The 16,081-nt window shown below is 34.4% G+C and overlaps 1 protein-coding gene across 1 annotated transcript; it reads left to right on the plus strand.

Annotated features, from left to right (window-relative positions):
• The first annotated feature begins 152 nt into the window (after window positions 1-152).
• LOC141828922 (serine/threonine-protein phosphatase PP2A-1 catalytic subunit-like) lies at window positions 153-10,387 on the plus strand. Its single transcript, XM_074716313.1, has 6 exons — window positions 153-605; window positions 764-878; window positions 5,097-5,205; window positions 5,292-5,369; window positions 6,879-7,070; window positions 9,742-10,387. The coding sequence occupies exons 1-6, from the start codon at window positions 353-355 to the stop codon at window positions 9,913-9,915; spliced, it is 921 nt and encodes a 306-aa protein (XP_074572414.1). The 5' UTR covers window positions 153-352; the 3' UTR covers window positions 9,916-10,387.
• Window positions 10,388-16,081: the final 5,694 nt, after the last annotated feature.

A 16,081-nucleotide genomic window follows, 5' to 3' on the forward strand; every position in this document is an offset into this window, starting at 1 on the left:
GACCAGCAAGTTTAAACCGGACCGGGCTCAGACCGTGCCCTGCACATTTGGAGACGTTCACGGCCGAATACGAATCCAATAAAAGCGGGCCGAAGCGGAGGGGCAGCCCAGGCCCAGCTGCCGAGCCACGACCCGTTGACAGGCGACCAGATCAACTCCGTGTCCCAGTCTTCTCGTCTCGTCTCTCCTCCCGACCCTAACCCTACCCCTCGTCGCGAATCCCCGATCTCCAACTTCGATGCCTTGATCCGCCTAGTCGCCTCCTCTCCCGCCCTTACCTCGACTATCTCCGTCTGGTCGATCACCGTTTGCGGATCGGAGGGGCGCGAAGAGGGCTTTTTCGTCAACTGCGATGCCGTCCTACGCGGATCTTGACCGTCAGATCGAGCATCTGAGGCAATGCAAGTTCTTGCCGGAGGCGGAGGTGAAGGCTCTCTGCGAGCAGGCTCGGGCGGTCCTCGTGGAGGAGTGGAATGTGCAGTCGGTGAAGTGCCCCGTCACAGTGTGTGGGGACATCCACGGGCAGTTTTACGATCTCATCGAGCTGTTCCGAATTGGTGGCGAGGCACCCGATACGAATTACCTATTCATGGGGGACTATGTAGGTCAGTTTTGTTTGGACTGGAGACCGTCTACTTGGAAAAAGAGGCATTTTTGTCCTTCCTGGTTATTGGATTATTGATGACAGGCTTTATGGATCAGTTCGAAATTGTTTTTAACTTTCATCTTTGGTATTTCCTTCATCCTAAAATTCTTGTTGCAGATCGTGGTTACTATTCCGTGGAAACTGTCTCACTTTTAGTTGCCTTGAAAGTTCGTTACAGAGATAGGATCACGATTCTTAGAGGAAATCATGAGAGCAGGCAAATAACACAAGTGTAAGTATCTGCCTTCAAAGTTCGTCTGTATCTACTGATATTTAAGTTGATTATATTTTAGTTTGTATAGTCTATCTTAAATGTATGAAATTTGTTTGTTGTTCAGAAAATTAATCCATTATTTTAGTTAACTGTGATCTTGACGCTATCTTCAAGTGTTGCAGACAATTGGTGAATTAATTTTTCACATTATTTGATTATTTACTTGTTTCTCATGATTTGGTGTGTCTTATGTGATTCTTGCTCAGAATTTTCCATAGGTTCTTCCACCAAGGAACTTGATTACTAATACCAGAGAGGTATACAATTATATAATTCTGTCGTGAACATCTTGCATCTTGTTAATTCATGTCGATTTAAGTTTTTTAAGGATGAAAGCATTGTTTAAAGCATATGCATGCAAAATATGCTTAGGGCACTGGCTAGCACATTGTGATGCATATGCGCTCTATATTTTTTTGTCAAAAAGAACATTAATTACGTTGAGAATAATGTATAACTTCGTATGTGAACAAAATGAATTTGCAATTACAATGTTTATATCAAATCCAATCAATCAATCTAACCAAAACAAATATTTTTCATTTTATAATTAAATTAGTCATCTTAGCTATATTTCTGCACATTTTTTAATGAATTTAAGCAATTGATATTACCAAAGCACATAACACTTAATTATGCATGTTATCCAATGAATGTATTCCAAATAAATAAAAGTTGGCACTTTGACCTAATCAATGCATTGATTATATTTTCAGTTTGTCTATTTTGAGAAACTATTTAGTCAAATCTTATGTTAACTTGAACATTTCTTAGAATTTAACAGAATAGGGATCAATTGAATTTTCATAATCTTTGTGCAGCCATCAATGAACACTGTATGGTTTGTTGCTGCACATGTGGTCACATGAACAACTTTGTGTTATACTTTAAAAACAATCGATATAAGAGAGTGACGATATAATGATTATTGGATACAAATGAACCTTTTAGACATTGTAAGGAGGGTTAACCAAGTGGCAAATTATTACCATGGTTTATAATGTTCGGAATTGTTCTGAAATGTTACCTAATTGAGACAGCTATAAATAGTGGAACCACTGAGGTACCATCTCTGGAGCTCCTTTTCTTCCTCTTCAGAACAATAGCACCAGCGAGACAATTCAAGAGAGAAGACCGAATTCTTCTCCTTTTTCCTCTTAGGCACCAATGGAACAATAATAAGTCTCCTTCCTCTTCTTTTTCAGTTCTCTCCCTTCTTCCTTGTTTGCATCTTTCACTTCATTCCCTTCATTTTGATTGGTGCCAACTGTATCAACACATGCTATGTTGGTCGGTAATGGAACACCTCATTCTCAGGCATTGAAACCCTAGAATAAAGGATATTGTAAACCTTGGTTATTACCTAAAAGTAGCAGTTACCAATGTTTATCACGTGGACAATAAAGATATGAAGAACAATGGATTAGTTAGTGGAACATTGCCAATTATTTACCTACAATTTTATTCTCTATATTTTGTCCTTTTCGTGTTATATTCATACTAAAATTTACATTTTATTGTTATAGGAATCCAGCAGCAAACAAGAGACTAATCTTGTTTATCCTTTATTGATTGAATAAATTTGTCTATCTCTTGTTTTATCAAAATTTCTGATTTATTTAAATTTTTTGTTTGTGTTGATCCAACATAAATCTTTATTTGATTTACCATTTATTTTATTCATTTTATTGCCATTCTATTCATATTTGAATAAATATAATTGATCATAGATAAAGAAATCTCTTTATCCTGACCCTATCCTGTTTTATTGGATTGGATTTTCACTAAGTCATATGACTGGGTTGTATTGCTGAGTTAACTTGGGTTAAATGAAAAAATGGTTGGTCTGTCGGAATCTTGACATTTCTAATAGGAATTTGGTGTTTTTGACTATGATCTATCATTTTTTTTCTAATTGTTCTTGCATCTGTAGCTGTATATGCAAGTGAAGTCGTCTGATCCCAAATTTTGGCACAGATGTTTATGATGCATAAACATACATGTGAGGGCATGTACCAACGTTGGCAGCAAAGCATGAACATAAGAATTTTTAATCAGTTTATTGTTCCTCCCTGTCGCTGTTTTTTCATTTTCACTATATATAATTTTGTAAAGCATACTTCTATCCTTCTAAAATTTTCTAGCTATAAATGTCAAATTTCTTTAATTATTTTAATAAATCATTAACTATCTAAATATGTAAAATATTTGCGCTCACATGCTGAATGATATAAGTAGAAAATAAATAAAAGTTCATGTTAACAAAACTTGCCCACCTCGTCCTAATTTTTATCAAAATCGTGTTGTTTAGGAACATATGGTATAGGTAGTGTTTTCTCAAGTTAGCTATTTGACTTTGATTGGTTTCCTAAACAGGATGAATATTTTTATTATAAGTTTCATGATTTGTTAAGGCATCTGACAGGGTTTTGATTGCCTCATTTACTTGCTTCTGCATCAGTTTAGGCAATAGTAAATTCAAGGCTTTTAGGCTCAAGGAGATGCTAGCTTTAATGTTAGAAATAATGATAAATTTCTTTTAACTATTTTAATATGTAAAATGTTTGCTCTGATGGTTGTAGTTAATTCAATGTTTGTCAATCTCACATACATGACTTGAAGTGCAATTCCTTTCCAACTGGATGTAATTAACAGCTTGTGATCTTGATGTTTTCCATAATGCCCAATTGTTTGGAAGAATTGATAGCGTTTACTTCTATCAAAGAAGCAAATTATCTGTTCTCATAGCATTACATTAAATAGATCCTTTCTGAGTTGATTGTTTTACACTGATTATGTTTTCTGAACTTCATTTATGGTTTGGTATAAGAGTGTATACATTAACCAATTTTAACATATTTTGAGTTATAACTATTTCACAAACATGAAATTATTGTTACCATCAGCTAAATGATTCATTACAGCAGGATTTTTACTCACATTGATTATTAACATCATGACGGGCTTATAGTTGATTTAGTTTCACTTAATATGGTTGTTGGCTTGTTGTACTTTTATACATCCATTTTCTGCTAAGCATGTTATCTACATAAATTTGGTACAACTGAACCTTGTGATCATCATTTTTATTTGATGAGATGATCCAATTGTTTTAGATTCAGCAAAAGGGTTTTACTGCCATGACATATACACTATACATCAAGCAATACTAATTGCTATGTAAATACTGTGATGTGGTAAGGTTTGTTTCAGAGAATAAAATAAAGGTTGACTACATTCTGTTGAGATGGCTAATTGAATGCCTGTTGTGGGAACTGAAAAGATGACAATCTTTCACGTGTATGAAACAATGTCAGAAATGATTTGAGGTTTAAAATGGTGTTCCTTTGTTCATAGTACCTTATTCACATGAAATTTTCTCAGCCAGCTTTTTACCACCAGATAAACCCAGTCTGCTATGTATATCATCTGGCTGTTTGCTGATAAGATCATATAAGTGGAAATTTTCTGTTAAACAGATAAGATGATGGCTATGCCCCATAACATTAAGGCCCTAATCTCATATTACTTAATACTAACAAAATCAAGCCTCTCTGAAAAAAAAAAATTCTCTTTACACTTTTTCTCAACGAGACTTTCTCTTTTGTCTAGATTAACTTCACTTTTATCTCAACTAACTTCACTCTTTATCTCAAGCTTATCCTTTATCCTCCTACTCTCTATCTCCATCTTATTCCTTATCCTCAACACACTACCTCATTTAACTTCAATTTTATGCCTTCATCTCATCCTTTATCTGCAACATTATTATCTTAACTTCATTCTTTATGTCAGCTTTAGCCTTTATTCTCAATACTCTTATCTTAGCTTCACTCATCTTTATCTTATCCTTTGTCTTCTAGAGTTGCTATTCTTTGTTTAGTTTAATTTCAATAATATCTTCTCCTTTCTTCTCTAATGCAATGAATACATACAAAGCACTATCAATAATATCTTCCCTAAACTTTGACTATGTTTAATAAACACATGGATCTTTAGTGACTAATTTTTCTAGAACTTAATTTAAGAATATCTCTATTTTTAGCATAATGACAGGACCAATCCATTAACAAATTCCAAAATAGTTGGGAAACCTGGCTTCTTGTTATTTGAGTTTGTAGCATCCATGCAGCTACTGCAAATGATTTTCATTATGACTATCAGCTTTGGTTTCAGGTATGGATTTTATGATGAATGCTTAAGAAAGTATGGAAATGCAAATGTGTGGAAGTACTTTACTGATCTATTTGATTACTTACCCCTTACAGCTCTCATAGAGAATCAGGTTTGGTTCCTTCTCTAGCATGCTCTAAATCCTTTGAGCTCCAACTTATTGATGTTCAGTTTATGACAAGTTACCATCTATTTTAGATATTCTGTTTGCATGGTGGTCTCTCCCCATCCCTGGACACATTAGATAATATCCGCGCTCTCAATCGCATTCAGGAGGTAAGCATACATCCATTGTATTACTGCTGTCAAAATTAAAATAATTAAAGGAAATTACAATCTTCTGCCAAAAGTTTGGCCTGGTTTGTAGACAGAGGTTAAATTTGAATAGCATCTCCACTATCTGTAGTATATAATCATCATTGTCGTTGTCATTTACATCAAGCTTTGCAAGTCTATCCCATTTGGGGTCAGTTTCATGGTTCTTGTCCCCTATTGTGTTCTATGCTAAGCTATATTTCTAGTAATATTCATATCAATTGTCATTGCCATTGCATTAATTTGAGGGTTCTTGTATATATTCATACCAGTAATACCATAGTTTAACATTCCAACCCATTTTGATCGACATGAGGGGAAAGTACCATTATATCCATGTGCTGAAAACACAACCAGTTGACATGACCTCATGTATTGCTCCTATCAGACAATACATCGCTTGATTTCAGCCCATATCAAGTGAGACACATTCAAACCCTATGCAACCCACTTTATGCATTATAAACCCAAATTATGGCTAATTAAGGTCCATTTCAAATAATTTCTCAAAATATGCAATTTGGGTTCGCTAAAGACTTAGATATCACAATAACTATATAATATAAGTATGCAACTACGTATTTAAATCTTACACCACGTAATCAATAACCTTCTAAGTTATAAAAGCTCATCTAAAACTTATCAAAGCTCATCAACTCATGGTCTCCCTGCTTATACATCATATGATAATCAACCACATCATAGCTTTCAGACCTAATAGTATCCGTATTATATAACCAGGTTTGTTCCAGTATCAGTTGTTTTTGGCAATTTGATATATACATAAGGATTAACCATTTCAATAATGGAAAATATGAGGTCAATCTCGCTTTGATACTACAAGAACTAATATTCTCATCTATTGTAAGACACTTATTCTGGTATTATTAGACTCCAGTAAAAACACATTAGCCAAGATGCTTTTATTAATCATAACTTTCAATATTGGTATCAATATCCATGCCCCAAAATTTTAAGTATTGACCTTATTGGATGATGATAGGTGGGCTTCATATTACTGAGACAAAATTAAAAAACATGAACAAAGTATGAAAGGAACAAAATAAGCTGTTCAATGAATGAGATAAGAAAAACTATTAAAAAAACTTAAGAATGATGCATTTGTTCAATGAATGAGATAAGAAAAACTATTTAAAAAAACTTAAGAATGATGCATTTTATTCATTAAAGACTTTACTTCGAAATGTGGGATGTGATTCTTGCCCTTGCTTTGCAGTAGGAGTCTTGGTTTTGTATTTTTTTGCAGTGGTCAGAATTGTTCATGTTTTTGAAATTTTTTACATTATGAAATTTTTTGTTTCCATATTCATTGAAAACCAGCTAGAATATTGTGATAAAAATTTGTTATGGTCCATAATTCTCGTTAGTTTGATGATCTCACGAATAGCATTGTTACTGTCTGTAATCATTAAATTTGTTTACATATTGTACCTTTTGCCTGCTCTATAGGTTCCACATGAAGGTCCTATGTGTGATCTTCTCTGGTCTGATCCAGACGATAGATGTGGTTGGGGCATATCACCAAGGGGAGCAGGATACACATTTGGGCAGGACATTGCCCAACAATTTAACAATACAAATGGACTCACAATGGTGGCCAGAGCCCACCAACTTGTCATGGAAGGCTATAATTGGTGCCAGGTGGGTAAAAATTCTTGTCTTGCTTGTGTTTTTACTGGGAACAGTAGTTAGTAACATCATTGGCAACTTAGTAATGACTTCTAAGAAAGTTAGCTGTCTGTCAGGAAATTGAGACTTATAGACCTATCATATAAAATAATTAGATAACTTCAAAATCATGGAAATCTGGTTTTCTGGATGGCAACACATTTATTCTTTGTTTCTCGAACAATAATCAACCAAGTTACTATGGATCTCTATTTAGTTGCATTCTGGGTGCTGATTGATTCTGGAATTAAGAATCATGATCATTGTTTTTTAGCATAGATTGCAAAATGGTAAGATTTGCCAAAACCTTCAGAAATTATGGATAAATAATTCATAGGATATTCTAGCAATTTTTTAGACACATGATGATCGATTAACTGAAAAGCCTTGTGCAGGTTATTTTCATGGATATATTAATACATGTTGGTTTTGCTGATAACAAAGCAACTTGGAAAAGCAATTCTCATAGGCATATATATGGTATTACAGAAACAATCAGCTTCTGTAAATCGTTGCAACTGTTTTTCTTAGTTCTGGAATAATTGTCATAGCAATAACAGAACTTGCCATAGAAACATATCACACGATAGAAATAGTTCATTCAGTAAGTAGTAATAAATTCTTATTTCTGAAGATAACTGAGTTTGCCACAGAAGCATATGACATAAAAATAATAACTTCTACAAATAAAAAAACAAAATTGCTGCAAGAGAAAGAAGTATATAATAGAGGCAGTTTATTAGCTTCTGCAATCAACACAATGTGCTTATTCCTTCAAGAAACTAATAAAACTTGCTTTAATTGTTTGCTTGCGCTTCTCAGGAGAGGAACTTATGTGACTCAGCTTGATTGTTTTTTGGATGAATATTATTTATCTAATTCGAAATTGTGGAATCAAATACTTCTAAATACGTGCAACCTTGTAAATAAGCATGAAAAATCACTTAGAGATCAAAACAAGGCTTCCACATCACTGAGAAATTTAAATTTAAGATTTCCTAATTGGATTTAGTTCTAGGTGCTCAAGTGGACGCTCAAATAGATTAAATTTGGAATTTTTGGAATTAACAAAACTTGCAATGCTTGGGGCAAATATGGAATAAAATCCTTGTTTATGGAAGAACATCGTTTGGACTAAAACATTACTGTAGTTGGCAAGAATATTTTATTCTCATTATTTTCTAGCTCTGAGTTTTTTTTTGTATTATTAACAATACATTTTTTATATTCCATTTTTAATCATTTTTAACTTAAAATTCTTAGTTTCTGAAACTTTTCTCCACTATTCAAGCTCTGAGTTTAATCTGTCTACATTCTCATCTACAAATAGTTTGTTACCCTCTTAGTAGCACTATGTCCCTATTGCCAGTAGGATTTGATTCTTCGACTCTTCAGCTAAGCCATGTAACCATGTTGGAGATGAACATGTCGGCATGGACACTTCAAATTGCCACTGGACACTCCTATTAACCATGTTAGATACTTAAATCCACACTATTGTTTGATACTCATACCCAAGTTTTTTTATTATCTCAAGTTATTGGAATTTACAATTCTGGCAAACAATGTATTTTTGGAAAGAAATATCTATCTTGTTGCTCACGCAACAAGGGATAGTATTTCAAATATGTCCACACGGTACCTCTGTCTATTTGGAAACAAACAGAAGCATCAAAGACTAACTTCGCTTGGACAGAAATGATTGAGTTGGAAATCATTCATAAGGAAAGCTGATTCAAATCTCAATTATTCAATTATTTCAGTAATCAATGAAATGATAAAAAAAACTAAAAATTGGAAACCAAATCAAACCTGATTCTTTGTGAGGAAGAAAACCTTACTTGGGATCACCGTTAAGATTGGGAAGTGTACATATCAAAAGGTTATGCAAATGAAAATTTTCAAATGTTTTTCTTTTATACTTGAATTCTTCAAAACATAACACAAGAGGGTGTGCATAGAATTTGGTCTGCATATTCTATTTTTCTTATCGTTCTCATATAGAAACCCAGTGCTGTAGCCAAATCATTTTGTTGTTTCATAGAAACTGCTGGGCTCCACCACCGAAGCACCCAAAAGATTATAGAATCTGTTCTTCTTTGCTGCCATCTTCTTGTATGAAAGTTATAAGCAAACATTGCATGTGTTTGTGTTCCGATTATGGTAGTGTGATAGGAGCTTCTCTTGCTTGTAAGTAGTATTGATTTAACCTATATACAACCTTGACTATGGACATATTTAGTTCATTAGATTCGAGTTTGAATGTACTTGAAAGAGGACATAGGCCATGCTAGGACATAGCATTGCTCTGATACAAGTAGTTAGTTTTGTGATATTGTTTAGCTAGCAACTGTAATTATGAGATACTTCCCTGTTAGTAGATTTTTAGAAACACAACCACCACCTACATGTCATTAAAGAAAGAAAAGCAAAGTACACTGAATGTAGAAAAAAAACAAGATCTAACAGGAGACAAATTATGGTTCGGCAAGTTGTCTAAGTCCACAGTGTCATGGAAGAGGTTATGCCATCGTTAAATGTGCAGTTGAACATAATTGTTCTCCTACCACACTACCACATTATCTCAGTTCTAAAGTTTCATTAAGCTTACGATTCTTTTGTTTTTAATTTGGTTTTGATGCAGGGTAATAATGTTGTCACAGTATTTAGTGCACCAAACTACTGTTACCGCTGCGGTAATACAGCAGCTATAATGGAGATTGGGGAGAACATGGAACAAAATTTCCTTCAGTTTGATCCAGCCCCACGGCAAATTGAGCCTGAAACTACTCGGAAAACTCCAGACTACTTCTTATGATGTTGATGATTCTCACCAGCACTGCTCATCTTCCACAAGCTTGTCCGGTAGACAACATGTAGAGAGAGTTTTAGTAGTCGGGGAGGCCACCATCTTTTCGTCAGGCTCTTGGCAATGGCAGTCGCTGGTTCTACTGCTGTTGTTAATTTCACGAGATGTTTCACCGCACATCTGGTTGTATTTGGAGAGATGAAGCATCAAGGAGCATCTGATTCTCGTCAGTTCATACACGTTTCTGTCTCAGAAAGCACAATCTGTCATTGCTTGCATATGTTTGATTTATATTTGATTTTTCTTTGCTCTTTGTTGGTTTGGCATATCTTATACAACTATATTTCTTCGCAAAGAATACTAATCGCTGAAAGTTGGCTAAATTTAAGTAATGACGTGTTTGAGACACTCCCTTGTGCTTACTTGAGTCTGGTCTTTTCTTGAGATAGTAGATGATTAGTCGAAAGTTATGGTTTTTTAAGTGTGGATTTGCTATATGATGTGTGATTGTAAATCGTGGATGCTTTACTCTGGCATTCAAATAAATGGATGCAAATCTTTACGGCAGCATTTAGTGGTTAAATTTTATTTTATTTTATATTTCTCGTGATTTTTGTCCCTTGGGCATTTTGTTGGATATTCATGATTTGGCTGAGCTTTTGTGAGAACTATCTAAAATTCACAATAGAAAATGCCTGAAAATATATTAGAAATGTTTTGAGCCCGCGAAAGATGATCCCAACTTTTGTCAAAAGGTGCTCCGTGGTAAAAAAAAAAATCAATAATTCATTTTTTTTGTCGCCTTGTTTTCTGTGATCATTTGAATTGGGCACGTCAAATAAAATAAATTTTTATGAGATCGGATGATAGTCTAAATAGGAATGTCAAAAATAAATTTAACCCATCAATTGGATCTAATTTGAAAAAATATGGAATTAAAATTGGAAATTTTAGAATTTGCATTAAATCAGGTCCGATTCGAAAATGATTCAGATTTTTTTTTATTTTGGATTGATCCAAATTAAGATTTTAGGATATAATTTGGAAAATTTTAAATTTAAATATTTAAATTTATGAAATATAATTACCATTTATTATTATATGTTTAAATTAAAATATTATTATTATGTGTTTTATATTTTTATTTAATTATTTTATTAAATTAGATCGAATTGATCGGATTATTTGTAATGATGAGTTATCCAGATTGATTGGATTATTCAGGTTCGTATTCAAATTTATAATTTTATTATTTTCACATTTGAATTGAAATTTTTTTATAATATTCATGTTTCAATTAGATCTTATCACAATCCATTTGAATTGACACTCCTACTTTAAGATTAATTAGATAGTAAAAACGAGATACATGTATTAATAAAAAAATTAAATAATTAAAATAAAATTAATTTAAAAATAATTTTTTATTATATGTATGATTATGTAAGAGCGTATTACTTGAGAAAAAAATCCAGTTGAATCAATCTAAGAACTAATTTATTTTGCTTTTTTTTTTTGCTTCATCGATTTAATTTGTTGCTTGAATTATAATAAATTTTTAATTTGATTTTGATAGGGATGATTGTCAATCAAATCAAACTAAAGAATTAAATTTATCTAAATATGTACTTGTCATTGAACTTTTCTGCGAATGCTAAAGGTTTAAAAAGCTTTTGCGAGTAGTCTATACGATGATTTTTGTTTCTTAAATTATTTTTAAATATAAAAGTTGACACTAAAATATCTCATATTTCAAATGATTTTTTTGAAATTGATGATTAGATGAGAATTCAATTAAAAATGAATTAAATTGAGTTTAAAATTTATTATTTTCTGATTGAATCCGCTGATTATCTGAACTTCCATTAAATTATAAATGAATAATATTATTTATGATTTTGAATTATTCTAATTAAGAAAGTAGGAGAGAGGGAAAAAAGAAATGTAAATAGTTAGAAGGATATTTTAAAAAATAAAATAAAATAATGCTCCATCGTATATTTTATATACAAAATAGTCCTAATTCTAACTCTACCATAATACTGTTATTAAAAAATAATAAATTTCAATCAATCTCATAGATTCAATCTCTGGGAGTGATCGGTCCGATCCTACGAAAATTTTCCACCGACCACTAGGATAAATCGGGAAGTGCGACCACCGATCCTACGAAAATTTCCCACCGACCACTAGGATAAATCGGGAAGTGCATATGACGGCCAATCCATATGTCAGCATCCTTTGATTGCGTTCCCTATTTAAAAGAAAATTCCTATACATCGTAACTGGAGATCGAACCGCGGATCCTTGGATCACAACACAACAGTTACTGACTGATTTGAACGTTCAAAAAAACCTTTATTAAAACGGTCTTCTTGATCCCTTTCAAATTTCTTTCCTGAATTTTTTCAAACTCTTATGAGGACTTTCTTGCTACTCAATATTCTAAAAACCAATCTGAAGAAAATCAATCGGTTAAACATCGACTTGGAGGAAACCCGACTTGAAGGAAGCTCTACCCAATGTTCTAAAAATCAACCCGAAAGAAGTCGATCTATTAAAAATCTGACTTGATGGAAGATAATCGATCTAGTTAAAGCTGACTCGCCTTATATCTAACTGATCAAAATTACTCAATCATAATTACTTTATTGAGTCATTTCATTTCTTGATCTTAAACCGGATCAAATTAGCTCTCAGGGCATATATTGACATAAGCACATGATATTTTTGATATAACAATCAGGGATCGAATCTTGTGATAACTCACGACCTGTCATTTATCATTTATCATAGCATCTCTTGTTTGGTGGAAACATGACATTTCTAATATAAAGTCAAGGATCGAATCTCATGGAAATTTATAATTTCACCATACGCTACGTCGCTACCTATCTATGTACTTGAATTTACCTTCATCCATACCTATAGAATCAATTTTAAGGGGCTACTGAGATTATAATTGTCAATTTGAGTTGGACTCGTTATATTGATCCACTCCATCAAATAATTTAGATGGATTGGATTGAAATTTTATCAATTCATTTTAAGATCGATTCAAATAGATTGATCAATCTAGACGCGTGACCGAATGGATCAACTTGTGACGAACTTGAGTTGACCATAGATTGAAAAATCTATTTTTTTAAAAATTTAAAATAAAAAAATTAATGGACTAACCGACTTGATTTGTCTAAACCACAATTCAAATTTAAAATTTTCAATTTAATCAATTCAAATTGTAGTTTAAATTTAATATTTTTAATATTTTTTTATTTTTGACAGATTATAAATTGATCCACTTAATCCGTAATCCGTCGTCTTGAATTAGATTGAAAATTTCTCAACCCACCAACTAATTTATCAATCCGTCAAATTAATGAATCGGCCTGTCCCATCTTATCATTCGATAGATTTTTAATGGATTGATCCGTCCCGACTTAGGTTAATATAAAGGGGATCAAATTAACATCATCTATAAAAACAAATACTATAATTAAAATTTAAATTATAAATATTTAATTACTCCTAACCGCCTGCGAGGGAGCATCTCACGAGGCAATCATATTCCATGCACGTGGTCACACCATTTAGACCACTCACTCAAGGTATCTATCTGTCTTTTTCTACCACGTACGTCCCACTCCATTGGCTTAATATGCCATCTCTTTTGCCTTTTTGAGATGACTCACTCAACATTAGGCACATGTCGGTCCATGGGGAAACAGCTAGCGCGGCAGGCAGCAGACAGACTGACCAGACCTTGCTGGATTCCCCAATAATTATATTCTAGATCTTCTCTTGTTTTGACACGTTTAGAAATTTTTAAATCCGAGGACATAATTAAGTTGATTCCGACGGAGCAGATTTATAGAAGAGAGCAAAAATTTGAATCTCAACGAAGTTGAAATAATATCCTTTTTTGTTGTGACTAAAAAAAACAGGTATTTTGCGACGAACTTTTGGGACGAAAAAATTTCGTCGCCAATTAGCAACGAAATTTGGGACAAATCCATATTTCGTTGCTAATCTGCAACAAATTTTACGACGAATCCAATATTAGTCGCTAATTTAGCAACTCAATCAATTCGTTGCTGAGTTCGTTGCAAAAAATTAATCGTCGCTAAATTAGTCGCAATTTGGCGACGAACCAGATTTTCGTCGCCAAATTGGCGATGAAAATCTTGTTCGTCGCCAAATCGGCGACGAATATGATTGTTCGTCGCCAATTTGGCGACGAAAAATCCTGTTCGTCGCCAATTTGGCGACGAAAATCCTGTTCGTCGCCAATTTTGGCGACGAATTTCATTGTTCGTCGCCAATTTGGCGACGAACCGGATTTTCGTCGCCAATTTGGCGACGAAAATTTATTGTTCATCGCCAATTTGGAGACGAACAACCAAATTCGTCGCCAATTTTGGCGACAAACAGGATTTTCGTCCCAAAATTAGGGACGAATGCAGATTCGTCCCAAAATTAGGGACGAATCGTCGCGAAATTTTGGATTCGTCCCAAAATTAGGGACGAATTCTAGATTCGTCTCTAATTTTGGGACGAATCCAGAATTCGTCCCAATTTTGGGACAAATTTAGGGACGAATCTAGAATTCGTCGCAAAAATTAGCGACCGAATTCCAGTCGGTCGCTAAATTAGCGACCGAACTCCGATTCGGTCGCTAAATTATAATTTAAAAAATTAGTTTATAGGGATGAAATCTTGCGACCGAATTCCGTCGCCAAATTGGCGACGAAACTCGCTGTTCGTCGCCAAATTATAATTTATTTAAAAATTAGTTTATAGGGATGAAATTTTACGACGAACGATAGAATTCGTCGCCAAATTTTACGACGAAATTTGCAACGAAACCGAGTTTCGTCCCCAAATTTCCCCGATTCCCGCTCCTTGCCCATAATTTTGACAAAACTTGGCGACGAAATCTTGTTTCGTCGCCAAATCGGCGACGAATACCTTGTTCGTCGCCAAATTGGCGACGAAATTGGGGACGAAAGTGATTCGTCGCAAAAAAACTTAAGTAAAACCCTAGCTGTCGTCTCCTCTTTTCTTCTCGCACGCGAACAACCCTCGCCGATCTCTCGCCGGATTTCTCTCCCTCGCCGGCGGATCTCTCTCTCTCTCGCCGGATCTCTCTCTCTCACCGCCGGATCTCTCTCCCTCGCCGCCGGATCTCTCTCTCACCGATCTCTCGCCGGATCTCTCTCCCTGGTCGCCAGATCTCTCTCCCTCGGCGCCAGATTCCTCCGTAAGGTTGCTCCTTCCTTTTTCCTATTATTTTTCTGTGTTTTTCGGCGCCGGCGCCGGTGGAAAGAGATGGCCGCCGTCGGCCGTCGCTGGCCTGTCCTTGGCCGCCGTCAGCCGTCGCTGGCCGCCCTTGGCCGGCGCTTCGGTGAGAACTATGTTCAAGAGTTGGTGGAGAAGGCTCCTCACGTTTCCGTTTCTCTTCCGCATATTTTTCCTTTTTTTTCTTCACCTGAAAACTAGAATTCGGTGCGTGTATGTTTTGTTCATGATTGGTTGGGGTTGTTTATAATTGAAAGTGCTTAGTATCCTGTTATTTTTCTATATTGGGTGAGATCGATATGGTGTGACTTTCTATTGTTTTGCTTTTGAATAATTGGTTCTAGAATCGCCTTTAGCTCGACAAAACCGTAGATAACTTAAGAAGACAATGATCTGGTGTGCTGTTGTGAAATTTTAATTATTCTACTCTTTCAAATTCCTGTTGTGTTTGAGAAGCCCATTAGAATTTGGTGGATTAACATTGAGAATTATCTATTCTACTAAAAGAAGGCTAGAAACTCAAGAACAATTGCAACATGTTCAATTAGGATAGTCCTCATTTGCTATGTTGAGACAGAGTTCAAGTAAAGACTAGCTATTAGATTTACATATAATTTCTCTGGGACAACCTAACGTCTAAGATTAGGTTGGAATGTGATAAATTCTGCATACAGAAACTATTATTTGAGAAGCATATAAGCTGAAGTGTTGTAATTTTGGCATGGATCATTACAGTTATCCTTGTCTAACTTAATGGCAATTTTGAGATTTTTATCATCAGCCTTTCATATAGCAGGTCTTTGCGTGAGTGTTGACTTATATTGAAATTACTTGTATCAGCTAGATATTTATTTAAATGCTTTATAGTGTATATATA

This window comes from Curcuma longa, chromosome 5 (genome assembly GCF_044706935.1).
Source record: "Curcuma longa cultivar G26 ecotype Majalengka, Jawa Barat chromosome 5, ITB_CL_G26_1.1, whole genome shotgun sequence".
NCBI classification, from domain to species: domain Eukaryota; kingdom Viridiplantae; phylum Streptophyta; class Magnoliopsida; order Zingiberales; family Zingiberaceae; genus Curcuma; species Curcuma longa.

Excerpts from the sequence above, each read along its gene's own strand:
- LOC141828922 (XM_074716313.1), top strand. The coding sequence starts at position 353 with ATGCCGTCCTACGCGGATCTTGACCGTCAGATCGAGCATCTGAGGCAA. Across the intron at positions 879-5,096 it reads AGCAGGCAAATAACACAAGT|GTATGGATTTTATGATGAAT; the intron begins GTAAGTATCTGC and ends CTTTGGTTTCAG. Across the intron at positions 7,071-9,741 it reads AAGGCTATAATTGGTGCCAG|GGTAATAATGTTGTCACAGT; the intron begins GTGGGTAAAAAT and ends GTTTTGATGCAG.